General features: G+C 40.9%; 1 protein-coding gene across 1 annotated transcript in view; it reads right to left on the minus strand.

The window, feature by feature from the left end:
• Nucleotides 1–4,093: 4,093 nt before the first annotated feature.
• LOC138058217 (uncharacterized) overlaps nucleotides 4,094–25,000 on the minus strand; it is a 26,836-nt gene continuing 5,929 nt past the window's right edge. Inside the window, exons 2-3 of the mRNA XM_068904118.1 lie at nucleotides 10,804–11,159; nucleotides 4,094–5,464 (exon numbers count right to left, since the gene is read on the minus strand). Of these exons, the coding sequence (XP_068760219.1) occupies nucleotides 5,142–5,464; nucleotides 10,804–11,159 (679 nt within the window). The 3' untranslated portion in view covers nucleotides 4,094–5,141. The remainder of the gene's footprint in view (nucleotides 5,465–10,803; nucleotides 11,160–25,000) is intronic.

Below are 25,000 nucleotides of genomic sequence, written 5' to 3' on the forward strand. Positions count from 1 at the left end.
ACCTGACATTTGGCACTCATCATGTCCAATACACACGAACTGAGCCGGGTTGTTCAAAGTTCAAGTCAACCCTACTTACGAGAAAAAGAAGGATGTTTTAGTTTTCTTGCCTACTAAGTATGAAAGATCCTTGATATTTCAGCTTTTGGTGTTCGTTTTTGACCCGTGGTTGGAAGTCATTGACTCCATCATTTTCGTTGTATCGCCTTTGAATGCGTTAATGCGGGATCAGTTAATCAAACTTCAGTTAATCAAAACACGAGCAGAGTTTTGTAGAGAAACTATCGTCTACTGAAACTTGCCTTCCCAATAACAATTCCAGCACTTTGGTTAACTCAAAGCAGTTTTCGTTCCCAAAAATGATGACAGGGTGGTTTCTAGTTAAAACCATTTGGTTACAGCACCTTCAGACGCTTAAAAAATCTACGACGCGGAGAGTCTTCAACGAAGTCCTGACTGAGTCAACGTAGAAAATTTGTAACTTTTGTAACTTTTGCATTTTTTTGATGGGCAGCGGAGTCGACCTGCAAGGTACCATTATCGAGTGGTATTGAAAGCCTAGTGGTAAAACTGGAAGGCAACATACGCTTGGTTGATCAAATATGATGGCCAGTTTTCTAAGTTGAGTGAATATAATGACATATGTTATTTACAAAAATTTGCTCAGACACCCTGCTACACAGTGATTCATAAAGAAACGTCTTTACTTTAAAATTTAACCGATAATTTAGTCACAAAATACAAATAACAAACGTTACTGAATATTACTTATAATATGCATTTGAAGTGCGGGTGATGCACTCTTTTCTTTTTATAATATCGAGGCTGAAATTTGCGAAATTTTAAAAATAAACCCGAAGCTGAGATTTTGAAAAGGACATAATTCTGTGTGTTGAAAAACTGTAAATACAAACGGCAAAATTAGCCAACAAAACGAAAAAACCTGCACTAGCTTTAAACAAAAAAACAAAAGCAGCAGGGAAGTGTCATATGCTATGATTTACGATTTATTTCAGTCTAAAATTGGCAGAAAAATAAGAATATTCAGCCTCGGCCGGAAAAAAACAACATTCTTATAAACAGAAAAGAGTGTAGACAAAAGATCAACTTCAACTTCAACTTCAACTTCAACTTCAACTTCAACTTTATTTACTATTTGACAAAAGAAAAATACAAAATGGTCGCTTCCCGCAAATAGCATTGGCTAGTCGAGGCGGGAAGCGACAGGAGAGAAGAATAGGTTTACATTACAGCCTATCAAATTTGGACAAAGTAGGAAGAAAATAATTGAAAAGTAGCCCTTAAAGTATTAACATAACAAGTGGAAAAGTAATAGAGGTATAATACATCGCTTGAAAAATACATGAAATGACATTACAGAGTAAGTGCAAAAAAGGGAATAAAATAGTAATAATAATTAAAATAAATAAATAACCGCCATCATTGCAACTTTAACACATCAATATAACCGCATGCAGAATTAACCGTCGTTGTGGAAATGTTAATATAAGTTTCTGAACTATCAGGGGCACCCAACGACTAATTTGTTGTAAAATGTATTATTATACCCCAGTTAATGAAAATATATGTTATTAAGGCATTTTCAGGTGTTTTTCAGTGTTGCTGGGAAAACATTATCTGTTCCTTTTTCCCAGCAAGACACACAAGAAATTTCCCAGCCAGCTAGATAAAATTGGTTGGTTTCCCAGCCAGCTGATCAAATTTATTTCCCAGCCCGGTATTCTGCGCGCTTTCAAATCCCTCGATCCAAAACGACCGAACAAAACCGGGACAAAACAGGTTTTTTCCGCAAGCGCAATCACTCTGACCAGCCGTCGTATGTTTGTGACTACTCTCTGGGAGAGGGAATGGGTTCTTTTTTTTTTTTTTTTTTCTTTTGGTCGTCCTCAGTCTTCAGAGTTTCTACAGCCAGCTCGGGTTGAGATGCTAGAAAAAGTCAGTAATTCCCAGGCAAAACCTCTATCAATAACAAAATTTCCCAGCCAGCTCATCGAAACACCTGTATTTTTGCCAGCCAGCAAGATTCCTCTGGGGAACAGATAATGTGAGGAACAGATTCGTTGGGTGCCCCTGAACTATGGAAGGCGATTCAATGTAAATATCCTCAGAAGCCAGAAAAGACAGAAGCATATTATGGATTTCTGTTTTAAAAGTCTTACGAGGGAGCTCACGTGTGGTATTATTCAGAATGTTCCATAGATTTGGCCCTAATCTAGAAATAGAATTTCGCATTACGTTTGTTCTGTATGGGTTAATGTAGTAATTACCAGCTGAAGTGATCCTCGCATTTATTTGGAAAATTTAAATTTCCACTTTAAAAAATTTGGAATGTTGACAATGTTGACAAAATCGAATTTTCTCACTGAAGGGAGCCGGGAACGCTTGAGCTGTCTTGACTGTGAGATAGGTCAATCACAATTGAATTTTACGCATTATTTTTAGGTTATACGCTGCTCATAATCCTTGGTCCTCACTTGATACCCTAGTCCTCGTTTCGAACCTTAGTCCGTATTTCATAATCAGCCCGTAGCCCGCGTTTTATACCTTAGTCCACTTTTTGTGCCCAGTCCGTAGTCCGTAGTCCTCGTGTTCTTCACATTTGCCCAGTCTTCCACCACTTCTTCAAACCGCGTTCAATCCCACGCCCTTTTAGCCCAAAGACATGCGTCTTCATTTAACGACCACTTACAAAACCATTTAAGCCCAACAATGTGCAAGTTTACGGATCCCTGGATTGTCCTTCAGCCTAAAAACATGTGACGCGGTCTAAAAGCATGTACGTTAACGGCCAATGGAATTGTACTTCAAACCAAAAACTTACAAGTGCAATAGGCCATTTCCGGGTTGATGTTTGTCTCGGTTTCGAAGTGAGTCTTGGTGCTCAACTATTGAAATGGAAATTAGTTTAATTTGCATAAGAATACGCAACTCATTTCCATTTGAATGGTTGTGCATCAGGACTCGCTTTGAAAGTGAGGCATGCAGGAACTCGGAAATGGGCTATTGAATCACACTTAAGCCCAAAAACACGCACCACGTTCCAACAGAATGTACAATAGTGACCAATTGAATCCACCACAATTTAGCCCAAAAGCATGTACAACCATGACCAATTGCAAAACACTTTGGTCCCAAAACATGTAGTATAGCCCCCAAATACTTTTTCCTACATCACCCTTCATAAAAATATCTAAAAATGCACGAGTTCAGCTAAAGCGAGGTCATTTGTCACCTGACCTGAACTGGATAAAACGACAAAGGGTTTGCTTGGGTAACATTTCTTTCCGTTCCCTCCTGAGTGGCTGTTTTCCTGATTTCGCGTGCTGCAAAGGTATACACAACGATTCTACTAGCAATTAAAACGATGAGATGAAAATCTTATCGCGTTTGTCAGCGACGCAAAACAATCATTTTAAGGTGATTCCCTTATTTTGCACCGCGCATCTTCGGAGATGGCGGCGTCTCATCCCGGCCATCTGAAGAGAGGCAATAAAGGCCGCTTTTGCTGTTCAAGAGCTTTTAAGTGAAATCATGATAACTCTTCTCGGTTAAGAATGTTTTGTTTTGGAACTCGCCCCAGTCGTTTCGCGGAAAATGGCCATTTTGAAGCCGAAATTGCCTTTTTACCATCCATTATCATAGTGTTGCGAAGAAACGAGCACGGTGACCCCCCCCCCCCCCCCGTTTTTATTTACTCGTAATAGGTACACGGAAAACATATTTTAAGGAAAAAAAAGTTGGATAGTAGTAGTTGCAGTATTTACCTTTAAATGACGTGAAACTGCATTTGGAGCCTGACACTGAGTGCACGGTGATGATTTCTTTGCAAGATTGAGAAATTTGAAATCACTTTACTTAAAGATTATAGCCCGGATAAACAAGTGGGTTCAAGTTTTCAGTAATACTCAGTATCTTTTGCTACATGACAACAATTTTTTCTGGTTGATCTAGTTTCGAACGGTTCTCGCGTAATTCGGTGAAAAACACTTAGAATAAAGGGCATACAAAGCGAAAACAAGCACAGTGACCCCATCTTTTTATTGCATTTTTTTTAAGTCCTGTGTATAAATATCAATTGTGCCAAGTTTGAAAAAAATCTGGATAGTACGTCATTTTCAAAAACAAGGGAATTACCTTAAACGAACTTAGCAAAATCTTCTAGTTACACACAGGGGCCATGGCAGTGGGGAACAGTGGGGAACAGTGGGGAATGTAAAAATTCTTTGACTTGGGCCATTAAAGTTTCAATAGGAATAAAACGCCAACAGCGGTTACAAACATTTGCTTGAAATGCATAACATTTATAAACTTAACGTTTCGTATGTTACAACATACATCATCAGAAGTGATTATTATATTATATTATATTAATCACTTCTGATGATGTATGTTGTAACATACGAAATGTTTAGTTTATAAAAGTTATGCATTTCGGGGAATGTAAAGCTTCCCCACAGGGGCGGGGGAAAGTTTAAAATGTAAGACTGTACAAATGACAAATGTTACATCCCCCGCTACGTTCCGGGGAGTGGCGGGGGGCGTGTTTTCAATTGACGAGAGCATTACCAAGGGTAATCTGGTATACCACTCTTGCAACAACAGCATAAAAGGTAAGAGTTGGTTGTTATTTCATACATCGGAGTGTTTCCTTGACCACTGGCAAGTTACATCTTAAGACATCACCATTACCCTGTTAAAGCACCCTAAACTTCAAGAACCTTAGACATAGCATGTATTAGGTAAGCACTACAATTCCTTCACCAGGATTTTGGAGTTATTAACTGTGTTTACGGAATCCCCATTCTTTGCTCCGTAAGGGGTTTAGTCAATGGACTATCTACTGCAAGTTCTACAAAAGATAAACTTTTAAAATGTATCTCTACCGGTTATTATTTCATAGTGAATTTATAATCCATTTGTTTACTTACTGTGTTTTCTGCAATCCTAGTGTTCAGTATAAGGAGGCTATGAACTATTTCCCCGAGAACTGAAAAGTCTTCGGGCAATACCCAGTTCTACTAATTTAGTCTTTTGTGGTAGAGCGCATCTCTGAGACAGTCTGGCTAGTTGGCGGTAAGGTTCTTATGAAAACCAGAATCATTTTGTTAAACAAAAAAAGACTATATGGCGATTTTAAACACTTCCAGTTCAGTGACCTTAAACTGGTTTTCACCGGTAAAGAAAGTTGCGTTTCTACCATCACCTTCAGGGTTTGAAAAGCAACCACCTAAGTTAGTTGTACAAATAAAATCACCAGAACCACTTGAACGCACATCAAGGTCCACGTAGTTTGTGGAAGTGAATCTTGGTCCAAGATCATTCCGGAAATCTATACCGCCATTTCCATCTGGTTTAACAGGGATCTTGATGGGTTCACTGTAGGAAGGTTTGACGAGTGAAAACAGAAATGAGCGGCTATCTGGCACGGTGATCACAGAATCAGCTGAGTAAAGAAAGTAAATGGAGGCTATATTAGCACTTCTTAAAAGCTCCGTGTAGACAGCTATAATATATACATTTAGCCAAGTCTAAAAACGGGGATCCTTTTAAGTACTTTTTTTAATTTTTAACCCATCGACTCCTGTGTTTAATTTTTTAAAAATAGGTTTCGAGTATTGCTTTTCTGTAAGGTGAGATCGGACTTCATCATTTTTGCACAAATATAACTTTGTCAAGAACGGAAATAATCACATCAGGCTTTTAAGATGGGGGGTGAGGGGTTGAGTGGGTGATTTTGAAATAAAATTTCCTGCAAACGCTTGTCGGAAGAAAAAAATTCAATGCAGCACGAATGGAATAAAAAAATTCTTGTGCTGTTGTAAGAAAAAAAAATGCTACAAGGCTATTTCATCATTCAGACAGCTTTAAAAAATCCCAGCGAACCTGCAACCATTCTTCCCTTTTAAACTCTGCATGGATTTGGTGATGCTGCAGAATTATTGCTTCATATAAGCAATGTATTATAATTGATATATCAAGGACCATCAAGAAATTAATGTCGTTTTCAGGTAACCTGTGGTTAGGAAAGTCAAGGCTTCCTGTTTTTTCTTTGTAGTTTCTTTTCGGTCAGAAATGAATTTGGCTGACCTAGTTTTAAAATAATTTTATGCTTTGACTAAGTTTTGCAGGAAAATTTGAAGGTATTTGCTTTTTTAGCGTTGAAACTTTATTCCAGTCTCCAAATATGGTATAGAGTACATTCCTTATAAGGTAGGTTGAGGAAAAACGAAACTTTTAATATATATAGGGACATCGCTTGATATGACAAGGAGTATAAATGGAGTTAAAGAATTAATTAATTTTGTTCATTATTTAATGAAGCTGAGGTTTCAAACCTTTGCAAAAACCGTGAACGATAAGTCGTGCACAGCGTTGGATCATAGAAGATCGTGATTGGTCAAAATTGATTAAAAAATATTGATGAAAGTCAAGTAGACTATTGCACGACTGATAAAATAACTCGAAAATGTATTTTTTTAAACGATATTTCGGCTGGACAATACCAGCCTTCATCAGGTTTATTTGGAGATCTAACTAATTTACAGAATATATATACACATGTTTTGAAGTAATTAAGGAAGAGCTTAAATGATAACGTAACATGATATAGCTACTGGATAAACAAACCAAAATTTCAAAAGAATTAAATGCCGTTAAAACACAATATACTAAATAACGAGATCGTTGCGGCTTTATCCATCACGCTTGTTTATCCGAAGAGGTTTTGTAGTTAGAGCTTTTTCAATAAAATGGGCTTCCCGAGCTTTCCCAGAAGAGTCACGTTCTTTGATGAGCTTTTCGATGGAAATGAGTAACATATGACTGTGTGAATGGTTATTCCAATGTAATTTTTCCGTGATTTAAACTTTTTTTATCCGTTGACTGTGGACGCCATTTTTGCCTCCCTGGAAAATCACAGAATGACGTCAAAATCATCTGGACAGACAGACAGACAGACAGACACAAAGTCGAGAAATCGATATTTTTCCTGGCATATACTACGAAAGCCACCGATCTGTTGAATGGGCCCGAATTACCGACACAAAGTCGAGAAATCGATATTTTTCCTGGCATATACTACGAAAACCACCGATCTGTTGAATGGGCCCGAATTACCGAGTCACTGCCCCGCCCACTTTCGTTGAACATTTTGATGAAATTCCTTTCTCACGGGCTTAAGGTGTATTATAGCGACGGTAAAAATCGAAAACACGTTTTCAAAATTCATCTCTGTTTTCTTTGGCAATCGCAGAAAAACTTTCCACGAAAAGAAACCTGTGGTGAAGTCCCTTTTCGGATAATGTCTTGTATAATCTTCATTTTCAAGTCTCCTCCGAGAGCTCATCCACGATAAAAGGGCCTTCCATATGCGCTCAGTTCTGCCAATACCTCTTAAGATTTGAAATATTTACAAGCGAAAGTGGGCGGGGCAGAGACACGTAAATTCCCAGCCATTCCACAGATCGGTGGTTTTCGTAGTAGCACACAGGGAGACTGTCAGTCATCGTGCTTTTAAAAAGAAAAACGAGAGATACATATACATCAATCTACTTCGCTCTTTTTGTTCGACGCTTCAGAAAGGAAAATACCAGAAACCAGGAAAACGACTGCGTATCCGCGTATCCACTCTCAACAGGGAGCTTAAGGGCCCACAGACGGATTCTTCGTGAGTTGCTAAGGAAGTGAAACGTTACCTCCGGTGACTGACGTCATCATATCATGAGCTGACAAGAAAACCCACTCACAAGCAAAAATCACCACACTTACTGTTGTTTCCAGCGAAGCTTTTTCCTCGCCCTTCCTCGCGCTTGTTCTCAGAGCAACTGCGCATGCGTAAAGGAACTGACTTCCGGTTTGAGAAAAAGCTAAATTTCCGGTGGTCTTGAAATTGAATTATTTTTTTATATGGCACGTCTCACCCCCAAATACAGAATATAGCTAAGCATTGATTTTTTCAAATCATCTTTTTTGAAAATGTTATGGGTATTTCAGTATCGTTTATCTCTTTAAAAAGAACATTTTTCAAAATAAAAAGTAAACCAAGCTTGGATGGATGCAAAAACGAATACAAATTATCAAACCACCGATTAAATAACCAAATTGCGTAGCACGTAGACAGATCTTTATACTAACTATCTCTAATGGGGAAAAGATCTTAGCAATGTATATCGTAAATGTGGTTGTGTTAAAACAAGTTAAAAGGGAAAACAGCTCACTTCCGGTTGCCGTGCCCGTCTCAAAAACGCGCGTGTATGAGCTCCCTAATATAGCCAGGGATACTGGGAACCAAAAAAACAACTGCGCGTCCGCGTATCCACTCGCAATAGGGACCTTTAGCATCAGGTTTTTCATGGGAAACCGCAAACCGCAAAATATCACGTGACCAAGGTCTTGCCATCGCGTTTGCGGTTTGCAGTTCACGTTTCAACCGCGGAGAAGGCCTCTAGCTGTAAGTAACTAACGGCAAGGTTTTTTGCCACTAAAAATTGTACAGTCTCACGTTTAAAAGCACGAAGTAGCTTTCTATATCCACCTTCTATGTGGAAAAAAAAAAGTCAGTATTTTATTGCGTTCGTGCGAACACCCCAAACACGACTGTGATTTCAGCAGACACTCCGTTTTTCTTCAAAGCGATCAGTCGCATTATTTTGGGACACGTTTGCGACAAAAATTACAGAATACAGTAATGTGTTTGAGGGCTTAGGGGCCTTTCCAGGGGTGCATAAAAGTCACCTCAAACCTGACGCAGTACTGGTGATACACCTTCTTGTAGAATCTCAGTAGCACTCAGAGACAAGCTAGAAAAGGAACTCAAGAGAAGGCAAGCAACAAATCTCCAGAAGGCAAGCAACAAGGCAAGCAAGGCAAGCAACAAATCATTGCAAGAGCCAGAATCCTTCAGTGACAAAGAGCCATGGAACAGCTTGGGAGCTCTCTCTCAGCCAGCGGACTATCTTGTGACAGTTGTGTTTAGTGAGTTTTTGCGTGGCCTTCATATCTATTGACTGTTATTTGCTCTTGTTCTCATAGAAGGGGGATGTAATGTATGCACATAGTTTATATGTTTTGCGCCATCAGTAATCTATGCGGGCTTAGCAACCGGGCTGATAGAGATATCTGCAGGAGAACGCCGTTTTGTTTAAAGCGATAATCCTATAGCATTCAGTGTGATATCAAAAGCCACCAGTCAGGATTTTATAATTGGTAGGTCTAAACTCCTAAGACAATCACAGGTTCAATAATTACTGTGCAACTCAAATATATGTTCACTAGATCAGTGCGATTATCATATAAGTAATGAACAATAAACAAGAGTTCCAGCAGGAGATTTATTAGTCATTGTTAAGCGATTCACATCCACGACCTACAGTACATTTGTAAGTTTCCGCATAGTTCCACTGTAACACACAGTGACCCTCGTCAACAGCATACGATATTTTTTTTGGAATTTCAGCAGCAGCTTCTCTCGCACGGATTCTACATAAAGACTCTCGGGAGAGCAATTAAATCAAAATTTGACATTTTTCTGCACCAACATCACGCAGCTGTTGGGTTTCACAAACATATTTTCTTGCGTTGTAAGAGGGAGTCCCGGAACGGGACTACGTCCGCAACACGATCTCTTCCTCAAATGGAGGATTATCCTTCATTGTCAGTTTGCCTTAAATGAAGTATTATCCCCCATTTAGATCACTCTGTCCCAGGGCTTGTGGTAGCAAATAAAAAGAAAAAAAAAGTAAAAGAAGCCCCTGGACGGGATTTGAACCCGGAGCACCCACTTGGAAGAAACTGCTTTTATCCACTTAACCAATAAAGATCAACTGACTAGAAAATGTGCCGATTATTTACCAAAGCTAATTGGTATATATATATATAAATCATTGCTGAATAATGGTTAAGTCTCAAGCTTGATTTTAAAATGGTTAGCTTTCTCTTGAAGTTTGGTAACCCACATAGTTCGCTGTGTAAGCTTGCTTCATAGCGGGAGTTAATACACGTTTAGAGCGGGACTTTTGAAAGAAAAAAATATTGACATTAATAAAAAATGCCACCTTCGCAGTTAGTGATGTGGTAGTCTAGTGGTTAAGTCAAGGGGTTAATAATCATACGTTCACAGGTTCGAGTCCTGCGAGTCCAGACGTTGGAATTCGGTTTTTAAAAGAAATATGTTCATTTCCCATGATCCCTATCAAGCTTTCAGTGTCCAAAATGAAAGATAATACTTCACTTGGAAGAAAGTGACAATTAAGAATAATCCTTCAATTGAGGGAGAGACTTCGGGTTGACGTCCGATGGCGTAGCGTGAGCGCTTGGTACGAGGAGACTATATTAGATGTCCCCAAAGTACAGGTTATGGTTATGATTACGGGTGTTTTAGCAAAACCAACATTACCATCGTTTAGTATTATTACCCAACAGGTGCTCATGTGATACCATAAGATCGTGTTATGGAATACACGAAATATCGCTGGACGTTATATGTACCCTTTACTTTCACTGTCACAGCCTTAATCAGTATTCCAGGAGACAGTTGCATAAAACGTAACGTCTGACGTACTGGAACTTCTGACGTACGATTAGTGGGTTTGACTGGGCTGAATGTCGGACTTAAATTGTTACAACCAACGTTATGTTTGATGCAAATGGCGTTTATAGGGAAGGAGGATTGGGGTGGATTCTCTCGGGCTCAAAAGACCAAGGGACTGTTCGCTAACTGCAAAGTTTGATCAACTGTAATATATTCATCAAAGTAAAGGCAAATAAAAGTAATCAATAGCTTACGTGACTCCCATGATTTCGAAGTGTATCCGCCGCATATGTATTCTCCACTTTGTATGACCACAAGTGTAGCTCCTTCGTAATCACAGCAGCGATGGAAATCTTTGGGAGTTCCCCCGTCGGTAGTAGCCCTAAATAGCAGAGAACAAGAAGCGCCAGGCGGCAGCCAGGACATAACAGCCTTTCGGTGCCTTTCATCCTTTATTATCACGGATGATTTTAACGGATACATTTCTCGTTCAAGTTGAGCGATGAGACCTTGAACTTGATAAAACCTTGCTTCTACAAGCAGATCTTCAAGGACTGTTCTGTCGTTTGGGCTATGTAACACGCCGTTACGAAGGTAGTTCAAAATGTATCTTAAAATAGATAAACAAACAAACGGATCAATTGACATTTAACGAGACCAAACTCAAAATAACTTACGCATTGCAGAAATTTAAATGGCCTTAACTTTTAATGAGTCAATAAACTGACCACTCAACTCAAAAGAAATGCGCAATTCTCTCCAGCGGCACTGGTTTGCTGTATACGAACAAGGTGGTCGAGAGACGCTTGTACTAGGGTGTTTGCTGCGCTGTTTTTAAAACGATGAAAGATTACAAACATTGTGTTTGATCATGTTGGCAAACTATCTTTTATAACAAATCTGTTTTTGGGCAATACTTAAAGGTTTATTTTGGCGTCCTTGCGGTTACCACGGCAAAAAGGACAGTTGGACAAATAAATTTCAGTTGTGCAGATTCCGGAAAAACTAATTCGGCGAACTTCTCTGACAGTACAACCAAAAGGTATTCAGTGGATCTTGTTCTGTGTCCAAAAAAGGCATTTTTTGAGTAAATAAATATATATATATATTAACTTATCCCAAAACGTTTCTATTTGAAGTGGCAAATTGGATGTTGCGTATATGCAAACATCAAGATAGGTCACGGGATGCAGATTGCCAGATAAAAACGAGTGTTTTCCGCACGATTTCTTTCCGGTTCGCGTAAATATTTCTACTTCCTGTGTCTTGTGCGCACGATCTGATAGAGATTTGGATTCATTCAACTGACGTGGTAGGTTATGCGCACGCAGAGAAAAACCTTTTCAAGCCTTAACCTTTGGTTTCAAATATAAAGCAAGACCATTTAATTATGCTGGGAAAGGTGATACGAGTGATGCTCGTGCCGTTAAATGAATCTTCTTCGTTGTGTTTTTCTCCGGTATTATTCCTGGTTCTGTTTGTTCCCTGGCCAGTTCGTTTTCATCTTTTCTTGGTTCCTTTTTCTTTAGTCTTTATCGGACATTTAAAAATTCTGATTCGACTTTCCCTTTAATTGGAAGAGCAGGAGTTACAACATTGGTCTTAGGACCTGAATAATATACGCTAGTTCATCTAGGCAGCCTCTCCACACAATAATAATTCCCACCTGTTTCAAAATACTTCAATTGGTCGATGCCAAGACCACCTCGACTCCACCGCAACTGTCCGAGTTTTGTAAGCGGTCGCTGCCCTTTCCCTTACCCCACTACACTTCCACGCTCATCGGGTACATTTCCCAAAAATTTTGATTATATATATGTTATATTTAACTGGCTTTCATAACTGAAGAGCTTCCTTAAACGACGCCATTTTGAAATTTAGTGATAGCGACTTAGCGATTCCACATGCTACAGCGAATTCACTGAATGCCCTGTAACGACGTAGTGACATGCGTTAGTAGCCTGGCAATCTGGGGCCGGTTGCTCGAAGCATGGTTAGCGCTAACCGTTGGTTAAGAGGTATCAAAACTCATAGGTTTCCATGGTATTTAACGCTGGTTAGCGCTAACCATGCTTCGAGCAACCCGGGCCTGATCGCTAAGCCGTAACGACATGGGGACAGCGACAGTGTGTTTCCCGCTTAACATTTGGCTTCGGGCGAGAGAGCAAAATTACCCGGTCGCCCAGCCGGGCACTTTGCTGGTGGTTTATGAAAGCTCCCAGAAAATGTGTTTTTGTTATTTTTTTTCTACGAAACACTCTGTTCAAAGGCCGAACATAATTTCACATGTAACCGAATCAGTGACTGCACACCTGACGGCCAGCAGCCGCACGGATTTTGAAACTTGAAGTTTGGCATTTATTGGTTACAGTTTTTATTTTTAAAAAGTTGTTACTTCCGCTCTGACGGGGATAAAGTGCGGAAATCACAGTCTATGCAAATTTAATACTTTCACGATTATTGACTGCTGTGCCTGCTTGGCTAGAATACATTTAGGTTATGGTTGTTTTTCCCCTGTATATGAAATAAAGAAATAACAAAGGAAAAGATATCATGTTAATTGTTGTTGTTTTAGAAACAGAGCAATCCTGCGTTGTCTTTGGTGTCCTGAAAAATCATGACGTGTCCTAAAAACATATGCTCAAAGACTGACGCTTCGACCGATTTCACAAAAAGCTCATTCAACTAAACATTTTACTGATAATATAGGGAAAAAATACTTAAAATCTGTGCTGTAGCGATGATTTTCGTTCAGATGAAGATGACTTGTTTTTAAAAAAAATTGATAGCTTTTGGGACTCCTTGGTTTTATTGTTTCACGGTAGTTTTCATAGAAAGCTCCACGGGAAGTCCGCCACTTATATTAAGCTGCAATGATTCACGTTTTGAAAATTTATTTTCAGCCTAACTAACCAATAAAGGGGTTTATCCGTATTAGACCCAAACGTATTTATCAAAATTATATAAACCTACAATACAATACAATAAAATACAATAAAAGTTTATTGTGAAAATACACTTAGCTACAACAAGGGCGTGCTTTCACAGACGTAACCAAAGTCGGGGTCAGTGAAAGGACGCCAGCTAATTTACAGGTATTCCACAAACAAAATAAAATTTAAAGTTTAAAAACTAAACGTGGAATATATTGTAATTAAGATTATAACAGTAAAATCTAATAAATATTTCTTAAATCTAACTAAATACTAAATTCAATAAAAAAGCGTGGAAATTATAAAAATTGTACTAGGTCAACTTGTCTAATAGATCTCTTAAAAGACTTAAAATTCGTTATGTTTCTGAACATGTTCGGAAGTAAATTCCAGAGTTTCGGCCAATATAACGGACTGAGTTCAAGCCATATGTAGTAGACTTTGGCTTGGGTAGCGAGAGAATATAGTCACCTCTTAAATTGTAACTAACGTTCTTCCTGTGAACTATCAGGTCTTGTATACTTTTGGGCGCTAAGAAATTGTGAACGGCCTTAGAAATAGACAATGTAATTTTAATTAATCTTTGTTGTTTTAAAGATGAGAGGCCTAATGCGTTGCGAAGTTCCGAGTAGCTCGTGTACTTATCCCTGAAAACAAACCTGATCGCGCGCTCATTTAACCTTTCCAATTTATCTGCAGCACTTTTACTACAAAAATTCCAGGTTTCACTGCAGTAGTTAAAGTGGGGAAGGATAAATGCTAAATATAGGTCACGCCTTGTTTCGAAGGGAAGCATTTTCTTCATTAGTTTAAGAACAGCTATTTGCTGTGAAACTTTCCTACATATTTTAGCAACATGATTGTCAAACTTCAGTTTGTTATCTATCGTTATGCCTAGCATCTCAAATTCTTTAGTCACTGGGATACTGGAGTTTTCACACTTGAAATCAAGTGTGGCATCAGATTTTCCCATCCCAATGGCTTGATACTTAGAATTGTTCCTTTTCAGACCATTCTCGTCATACCATTTATCAACAAGCTTCAGATCAGAGTTAATAGCACTCTCAACTTCTCTGTAGTCATTATGAGCAAAGAAAATTTGCGTGTCGTCTGCGTAGCTAGAGAGTTTGCATCTTTTCACGATGAACAGGAGATCGTTGATGAAGATATTAAATATCAAAGGCCCGAGGATTGACCCTTGGGGGATCCCTCTGGAAGTATTATTCCAGCTCGAGTATTCTCCCGCTATTTTCACTCGTTGTTGGCGATCAGAGAAATAATCCTCAATGATATTTGCAGTTCTCTCGTCAGCACCATATTCTTTGAACTTCTTCGCAATGCGATCGTGTGGTAGAGAGTCGAAAGCCTTCGACAAGTCCATAGAAACAAGGCCAATTATTTTCAGATCATCCAAACCTACCGCAATCTTTACTTTTTATTCTTTACAACGCGGGATTGCTCTGCTTCTAACATCGGCGGCGTTGCCACTTTTCTCAGTAAGGCGCGAAAACTTTGACGGTATGTGGGCCTTTCTTGCATTAGCGAGTTCGGCTTTTACCAGAGCAGTAGTAGCAATGTTCTGTTGAGAGAGAGGTGAATGAAGATCTTACTGCGTTGTTGACCGCAGATAATTCATTCATTCATTAATTAATTCGGGCGACCAACTTAGAGGGCTGGACACCACACCTGAAATGCTTGGGAGCCCGAAGGGCTCCCTGAAATTTTCCTTAGGGCACAGCCTTGATAATAGTTTATGACCAACGATGAACGAGACATTGACATACGCTCTGCTTCTCCGCGAATGAAGTGTTTCAATATGTTGCTTTGCCTGACTTTAAAAGATCTTCTTTGGCTCAGGATTACCGAATTACCCGAAGTTGTGTAAAATCGTTCGGCTTATAGCCAAATAAATACGGAATATAAAATGCAAACAGACATACATTACTAAAGAGAGTGTTGTGAGCTGTGGAAGGCGTTGTTAAAGTTTTTTGAGCGCACATTTTTTGAGCGCACATGTTTCGTCTGAGATTTCTAGGTCTGAGGTCTGAAGTTTCGAGGTCTGAGGTCTGAGGTCTGAAGTTTCGAGGTCTGAGTTTTCGAGACACCCCGTATTCGAGTGCATCCGTTGAATGTGGTAATGACGTTGACGCGTCCATTATTTCGCGCTCCTGGAGCCAAAGAAAACGAACAATAAAATCGACGCGACCCAAGGGATTCCCTTATGTCACATTGAGCATGAGTTGACGCCAATGAAATCGTACAATAAAACGGACACGTCCCAAGGGATTTCCATTCCTGACCACGATGAAAACAAACCTTACCGAATCCTTGCCATGGTATGCCACAGGCATCCTAGGGATAGGTTTAGCCACAAGTTGCTCGAAAACTTTTCGGCAACTTCTAAAATTCTCGGACAGTTCTGATTTTTTTAGCATTATTAAAATTAACTTTTACTTTTTTCGCGATATTCATTAGCTTTCAGCTAAACTCAACTAGTTTATACAATTGTGTGGAACCCAGGACTGGAGTGGAGTGGAGAAGAGTGGGTTTTTGGAGTTGCATGCCTGTCCATGAGGTCAGCGGTATCACATGGCACGTTTTTCAAGATAGCGGACAACACTGTCAGTGATTCAAATTCCAGCAGGGATGAATGTACAAATGAAGGCCCGATTAGTTCCTGATGTGAACTGTTGAATTGAGTTCTATTAGTGAAAATTGTTATGATTGCAGGAACACAGCAAACGGCTCAGGTAAATCAGAGCAACAACATTTTTAATAGACCATGAAAAAAAAGCCCACAAAGGAAGCGAAGCGGGTCACATGACAATGACGTGTATAACTATGACATCATAACAAAGTTTTGTTAAAGAAAGAAAATGCGAATAACCAGGCCGATGCTTTAGGCACCCTGTCGTAAACTGATTTAATTGGAACAACAAAACCTCTCTCGCTTACAAAAAATATTGATGACTGAAGATCAGTAATCGCTCGATTGATGTCCTTCTCTCTAAAAAACTACTTCCATTGTAGTGCTTACTAAGCGACACCCCTTGAAAAATGTCAATGTTAATAATACATTCTCTTATTTCATAACGACATTGTACAAAATCACGACACACCCCTTTAAGTTTCATAAATAGATTATCAATACGGTTTTGCCGTCTTCTTACACTTGATTCGAAAATACAAGCCTGAATTCGTCTTAGAATAGTTAGAAAAAGCACAAATAAGAGCCAAAGCACAACAGCTTACCTTCGAATTCTGCTCGCCGACAACCCAAGTTTGTTGACAAAAAAATTGCCATTAAATGGTTTTCTGGCCCTTCATAATAGCGCTCACGTGAATTTTAAATGGAGTATCGGGAAAGAAAAATTGCCAAGTTGATATTTGTTTCGTGTAAATATACTTTTTTAAGTAGCGAAAATTTGTATAAGCACTACAAGACTTTTATTGACCATTGCTCGAAGGAACACCGTTTATAAGCTGCAAGGAAGTCGCTGATGAATTTTGCACAAAAACCTCGGCCCCTAACACGGGAAAGCCAGACTTGGAAAGTTTTTCAGCGAAGGCTCACCAAGGAAGAGCTTCTAGAGCCTGCCCTCCCGCAGGTCGCCAGAAAGGTGCAAACAAGCTGATTCATGTCCGAAAAGAGCAAGATCTAGAATAGACTAGAAGGGGCAGTCAAAATTGTGTTTCTTGTATTGTGCGAAAATTCATTCAAAACTTTTCCCTCACTCCCAAATAAGAACTTGCTGTGTCTTGCAATTCTACAGTGAATTACTATGAGGCCAATAAGAGAATCAACGTCAAAGAGGCACTCCCAGGGGTTTTGGGGAAGAAGAGAACATGGCTAATTTAAACTGGGGAACAGAGTAACAATATTTTTGGGAACAAGGGAAGAAAACCAATTTAAATTTTAGGGATCAAAAAGCTGGGAACAAGTTTGAAAGTAATTTGGGGAACAAGGAAACACAAGCAAATATTTAAAGGGAACGAGGACCCCTCTCCACAGTAGGGCCTCATCAAATGTTCTGCCTCTTTCATGCAACAGCTCAAACAAGTGATTCCAACAATTTTTGCATGACCGACACGAAAAGAAGACTCTCTTAGAGAAATAAATTATTTATAATAGCACTTTAGCATGCAAAACAATGGTCAGATGCTTACGAGCATCCTCATGCCCATGTTTGTAAAAAAGCACTATGAAGTATTCCTTGCGGCTGGTTTAGGCATTGTTTCATCTTTCAACATTGGGCAAAACCAAATCACCTCCATTCTCAGAGGGCACTGGGGAAAGAAGCTAGAAGAAAAAAACTGGCCTTAATCCAATTCTCCCAAGGTAATCTTTACAGAATAAGATTATTGAAGGAACACTTTTGAATGCCAACCTTAAGCCCTTTAAAACAAGCGCAAACAATATTAATAGTCTTTAACTTCACAAAATGTGAAACAGCATATTTTAGTCTCATATTCAATTAGATTTGGCTGCAATATTCCTTAAAACCATGCAGAACTATTTACCATAAAATGTGGAACATTTCCTGCCTATCTAAATATGCCACAAAAGGGCTCCAAAAAGCAACCAGTTAAGTTTTTAGATAAAGATAGTGTCTCTATGGAGGTCTGAGACAATACCTAAAAATTAAATAATTTGATGTGATCAAGACCTTGAATGACCAAGCAATAAACAAACTGCAGTAATGTATGTTAGGTTCACAAAGTTGGAATGAAAAAAAAATTCCTCAACCAAAGGTTTCAATATGCATTTAAATTAATTTTCTATCAACAATTCAAGGGACTGACTTTTCAGTGGTATTGATTTACGTTTTCATGATAAGTTTGAAAGTGAATCTGGCAACTACAGTGCCCTATGAAATGGGAAACAGCTTTAACAAACCCTTTAACCTAATATTTTACAAGGGAAACCATTGTTGATGCCCTGCAAAGAACAAAGAATAAATTAAAAGAAGAGTTGGTCTGGAGTTTATCCACAATGGACAGTTGGCTGCATTCACCAATGTAGAGAACAAACACATCAAGTTTCTTCTCAAGCAACCAGGTGATCAAGGAGCTATTCAATTTCCATAGAACAATGGTAGTACGTGTACCAGTACCTGGGTGAATTCGGGTACCTGGCCTGAAACTGAAACTTGTGGAGCCAAACAACTTGTTCAGCTTAGTACTTAAACTGGGTAGATAATTATGGCTACAATTATTGTCCATTCAACCAACAGTTTCTCCTAATTTTGTGTACCATTCACTTGTTGGTTCCTTAATAAAAAAAATCGCTAATTCAATTAAGGATTCAAGTCCTTTCAAATCATCAAAGTTACTTTGCGCCACCAGGAACAAACGAAAAAATACAAGCACTGAAGAACAAACAAATTAACTGCTCAAGAATGCACGACTCCCTTTGAAACAGCAAAACAGGATCCTCGAGTCACTAAAATTTAAAGTGCTGCATGCTACGTGGATGTTTGTAGAACGCAAGTTGTAATCACTGAAAGAAAACTCCACTCCAGATCTGATAGACGATGGTCGTGCAAAACTTGCCAAGCACGTGGAACACCCAACAGGACGTTTGGCACAGCAGGTGAACGAAGAATTGTTCCAATCACTATTCACCTGAAGTTCGATCATGATGGACACACACATACAAGAGCTGAAAGAACTTCAAAAGGTCAGACGACCAAATGTGATTGACCCAACACTCGTTAGAGCGGCTCAGTTATCGGACATCAAAGTGCTGAACAAACCAAGGGATTTCGTCGTAAAAATGTTCACTCAGCAACGTCTTCTTCTTCTACAGAATAAAGTTCAAAAAGCGATCCTGGTTTTTAATCACATGCTAGCCCATGTCATAAACTGGATAAAGTGGAATGGCAAATTGATTGTGAGAACAATGCGTCATTTCTGTCTCGCTGAGTTCAAAGAAGCAATGGTCAAGAGAGTCACAAGAGAGGGCGAGCGAATGTCCACCGATTGTAAACAATTGGCGTGATGTTGGATCATAAGGATAGCACAGTTTTCCCGCTCGCTGAATTCTGATTGGTCAGTTTAAATTTCAGTAGCTTTCGCCGTATGCAAGGATGTCGAATATACATGAACTGAGTCGGGTTGTCAATTGCTGTTGACGGCCCGACTTACCGAATGTCGGGTCGTGAACAACTCCCTGGGGCAGCTACAAATATCTCGACGGATCGTGACGATCCGATCAGGCCGTGACGACCCGTCATTTGAAAAGTCGACCCGACTATTGGAAGTTTTAAGTGGTGAGACAAAGATAAAAACTTCGATGATCGCAGGAGGCCGTGATGCTGAAAATTGTTGTATGCTTCGTTCTCAAAGAGTAGCGACTAAAATATCGATTTACGCATAGATATTTATAAACATCGACTGTAATAGCATTCCCAAATGTTGGGTATGTGACAACATACTGCTCAGAAACAGAAATAACGACAAACTGTAATAGCGCTCCGAAATGTTGAATGCTTCGTTCTTAAATCGTAGCGAAATCGCCGCACGCTTCCTCAAAATATCCACGCGTAGCGAAAATCGCCGCAAGCTTCCTAAGAAAACATCCGAAAATGGTGAATGTTTCGTTCGTTCGTTCGTGGCGAAATTAATACTCTGACAACATGCTGCCCAGAAGTGTTGTATGCCTCGTTCTCAAAGAGTGGCGGCTAAAATACCGTTACGTGCGTGAACAACTATAAACGTCGTCCAGAATAGCACTTTCAAATGTGCGCAAGAATTTTGCGAATGTTTCGTTCGTTGGTAGCGAAATAAATACCCTGACAACATGCTGCTCAGGAATGTTGTATGCCTCGTTCTCAAAGTGTGGCGGCTTAAATATCGATACCTGCATGTATTGCTCCGAAACGGTTGAACGCTTCGTTCTTCAAGCGTAGCGAAATCGCCGCACGCTTCCTTAAAGCATCCAAAAATGGTGAATGTTTCGTTCGCTTGTAGCTGCTCATGAATGTTGCATGCCTCATTCTCAAAGAGTGGCGGCTAAATACCGATATATGCATAAACAACTGTAAGCATCGTACAGAATAGCACTTACGTCCGGAAATCACCGCGCATCCAATTGTCCTAGCAGGTCAGATTGCCAAAGCTGTCACAAACGTCATCACACGTCGATCTGTGACGCAGTACATCCCACTAGCGACGCTAACAACTCAACGACAGTCACAAGAGGGGTTGCCTTGGCGACAAACAAAATCGGAGAGGGTCTGTTTCCTGTTATCGTAGTGGAGGTCAACGGAATAAAATGCCGAGCATTCATCGATTCTGGAGCGGGTAGCTCATACGTGTCGGCAAAGTTGATAAATCTCCTTCATTTGAAGCCTATTGCCACTCAAACAAGGTCAGTTGATATGTTGATGTCAACCAAGGTCGCAACCTTTGAAGAATACGATTTAAGTTTCCAATCTGTCAACCACCAATTCACACTTTCCGTGAAAGCAACGAAAGTAAACAAGTCAGAACTGTTGTCGATTGACAATCTCAACTATTGCGAACTTATCAACAAAAACCCCCATCTGAGAGGCGTTTACGTTCACGACGAGGACACAAAAGCCAGACTTCCGGTGCACGTAGTCTTAGGCAGCGGGGAGTACGCAAGAATTAAAACCGAAAAAAAACCACGGATCGGACAGGTCGCCTGGTAAAGAATTCGACAGAAATGTCATGTTACTCGCACAGACAAGCCAAACAGAGTACGAAGAACTGTGTAAACTCGACGTGTTAGGTTTGCATGACCCAAGAGATTAAAGTCAGGCAGTGGTTTTCGAAGAATTCAATGAACGGTTAACGTGGTCGCCTGAGGGCTGGTATGAAACCACCCTACCCTGGAAAGCAAACCATCCACCGCTTCCCTCGAACAAAGATGGCAGTCTCAAAAGGCTCCGCAGTCTAAACAGAAAACTACAGCGCGAAGGTCTAACCGAAGAATACGGCACGATTATTAAAGAACGTTTAGCTGAAGGAGTGGTCGAGGAAGCACCCTCAATCTCGCAGTCGAAGGAATTTTATATTGCCCACAAGAGCGTGGTTCGTAATACAGCCGAAACCACGAAGATGAGAATCGTTTACGACGCCTCCGCACGAGCAACACCTGATTCACCTTCTTTGAATGACTGCCTGCACCCAGTACCTGCATTGCAGAATAGGCTTTGGGACATACTTATCCAACATAGAGGTTACCCAGTAGTCCTAGCGGGTGACATAAAGACGGCGTTTCTACAAATACGAATCCACGAAAGCGAGAGAGATGCACTTCGGTTCCACTGGCGACCAAGTCCCTTGTCAGAGATAGAAACCTACCGATTTACACGAGTATTGTTTGGGTTTCCCCCTTCCCCATTCTTGTTAGGAGGCGTCCTCGAATGCCATCTAGACGCGTGGGTCAAGAAGTACCCACAAGAAACTGACCGTCTTCGTCGAAGCTTCTACGTTGACGATCTTCTGTCAGGCGGACAGGATGTTCAACAAGCAAGGACACGAAAGGAAATAGCGATGGAGATAATGAGGGATGCTTCGTTTGAACTTCACAACTGGCATTCCAACGAGCCTCAGCTAGAGGACAGACCGCCCTCCACGAAGAGCAATCATACGCCAAACAGCAGCTACAAGCCCAGTCAAGCGGGTCGAAGCTATTAGGGGTAAAGTGGAACAAGGACGATTGCGGTACAGTTTCCAGAAGTACGTAGCAAGCCGACCAAACGAGAGGTATTGGCGAAACTGGCGAAGGTTTACGACCCCCTCGGACTCGCCTCGCCAACTGTACTACAAGGGAAACAAATCTTTCGCGAAATTTGTAATTCTAAAGCCTCATGGGATCCGCCTATCCCAGAGGATCTCCGAATGCAGTTCCAAAGGGGGAAGAGTCTATACCAGAGGAAGTGGCTACCTCAAGACCCATAGCACCCTACCGCGAACCAGTTTGTAGTCTTGGGCTCCACGCATTTGGAGACGCATCGACTTATTGATTCGGAGCTGCCGTCTACTCCGTCATCCGCCAAAGGGGAGGAATCACCCAAACACTGGTAACAGCCAAAGCTAGATTAGCGAAGAAAGATTTGACAATTCCCAGATTGGAGCTGGTTAGTGATCATATGGCTGCCAATCTAGTAATCAACGTGAGGAACGCACTCAAAGATTTGCCCGAGCTCACAGTCTATGGATGGCTCGACAGCACGGTGGCCGTGCATTGGATACTGGGAAACGGCCAGTATCGTCAATTTGTTGGAAGCCGAATATGCAAAATAAGAGAACATCCAGAGATTCGTTGGAGATCCGTTCCTACCTTTGACAATCCTGCAGATCTAGCGAGTCGAGGAGGCCAGGTCATCAATGCGGAACTTTGGTTGAATGGCCCAACCTGGTTGAACGATCCCAAGAAGTGGCCAGACAATCCTGTGACAGCGAAATCCCCAGCGTCGGAAGAGAAAGCAAAACCCATTAAGGAAGTGCTTAACCTAGCACAACAACAACAACAACAACAACAAAACCAAGACCGGAACGAATTCGACGAACTCCTTGAGCGAAATGACCTTTGTCGAGCTCTACGTGCTCATGCTTTGGTGCTACGATTCACCACCCGTAGGGAGCGCAGAGGTCCTCTAACAAGTCAAGACACACAAGAAGTGAAAAAATGGTGGATCAAGAGAGTGCAGACTCAAGATATGCAGAAGCCTGAATTTGAACAGACCAGACAGATGTTAAACCTGGTTCCGAATTAAGATGGGGTACTCGAATGCCATGGGCGTATTCAAGGGAAGCGCCCAGTGTACCTTCCAGTGGATGCGACTTTCACGAGGAAGCAATATAGCTTGTACAGCCAATTCACGCTGAAACTCTTCATGGTGGCGTGTCTCTGACCATGGCAGCCATTCGCGAGGAGTACTGGATCCCGACTCTGAGGAAGTTGGTTAAGTCTGTAAGATCTACATTTTGGGGCTAAAAGCGGTTCCGTGCCTTGAGAGTGAGAGCGCCACCCCCTGGACTGCTACCTAAGGAGCGTACTGACATCAGAGGACCTTTCGAGGTCATCGAGACCGATTTCGCAGGCCAAAACTAGTACAAGTTGAGAAACAGAAGGAAGGGAAAGCCTATCTGGCCATTTTCTCGTGCAGTTTGTCAAGGACCGTACATTTGAAACTAGCCACAAACCTAGAAACCACTACATTCTTGTCATGCCTGAAATGCCTGATACCAAGGCTGGGGTGCCCGAGCGTAATTTACTCGGACAATGGAAGCACATTTGTCAAAGCGGCCAAATGGCTGACGCAAGTACGAAGAGACGAAGAGTTAAATGGTTTCCTGGAATCCCATGACATTAAGTGGAAGTTCAACTTGAGTCGCGCGCCATGATGGGGCGGTCAATTCGAACGGCTGTTTGGCATCGTGAAGATCATGATGTTCAAGGTTATCGGGAGAGCCACCATTTCCTGGGATGAACTAAGCGAAGTATTGTTGGACGTTGAGACCCAAGTAAATCACCGCCCTCTCAGCTCGTCTATGTTGAAGACGACTTGGAGTTGCCTATCCTGACACCTGCCTCGTTTTTGTTCCAGCGCTCCCTCCAGCTGCCTGAAGAGCCACCCTGGCAGATCAAGGACAAGAATTTGCGGAAACGAGTCAAATTTCTAAAGTCCTGCAAGGATCAGTTATGGAACAGGTGGAAACGCAACTACTTAACTTCCTTGCGAGAGCGCCACAACCTTGTCCACAAAGTAGCCAAGTACCAAGTCGAAGTTGGAGATGCCGTAATTGTACGGTACGACAACAAGAATCGGGACAAGTGGCCTAAGTAGCCATTGTCGATGCTATTTACCCGGGCCATGACGGACATACGCGGGCTGTTCAGCCGAGGACCAGTAAGGGAGCCATCCAGTGGCTAGTTCAACACCTATACCCTTTGGAATTGCAGAGTGCGCCCAGGGTTGCCCAGACAGCATTGCAGTAGCAACTGAACGCGAACGCCACCACGTTCAGACCAAGGAGAGCGGCAGCGAGCACAGCAGCAGCCAAAATAGCGCAGATTGCCGAGGAAGAAGAAAGCGAACAATTGTGAACATGACGGAATAAGTGACTGATTTCGAATACTTCCTCTAGTCTTCTTAGTTTCGTGGAATATTCGTCAAGCCGCAGTCTCTGTTATTGCGTGGACCCGCTTCTCATTGATGCTTCACGGGGGAGTGTGTCGGAGACTCCGTAATTCGATTAGGCCAAAGTTTCCATTTCATAATTAGCACCATTGATTGACATAACCTTGACTGAACTTTCATTGATTCTCACTTAGCAACGACCAAAAAGATATTAGATTACGCGATACATGAACATATAAGTTTAGGTTTCCTTTTTTTAGAGCGAGAGTAGTTTTCACATCCGTTGTAAGACGAACACGAGAGGTTGATTAAAGGCTTAGTTGTAAACTCAATCGAGTTTACTGATTGAGAGAGAGTTCGATAAGTTGTAATCCCTTGTAAACGGGGCAAAGTTTACAAAA

This window comes from Montipora capricornis, chromosome 7 (assembly GCF_036669925.1).
Source record: "Montipora capricornis isolate CH-2021 chromosome 7, ASM3666992v2, whole genome shotgun sequence".
Taxonomy (NCBI): Eukaryota; Metazoa; Cnidaria; class Anthozoa; order Scleractinia; family Acroporidae; genus Montipora; species Montipora capricornis.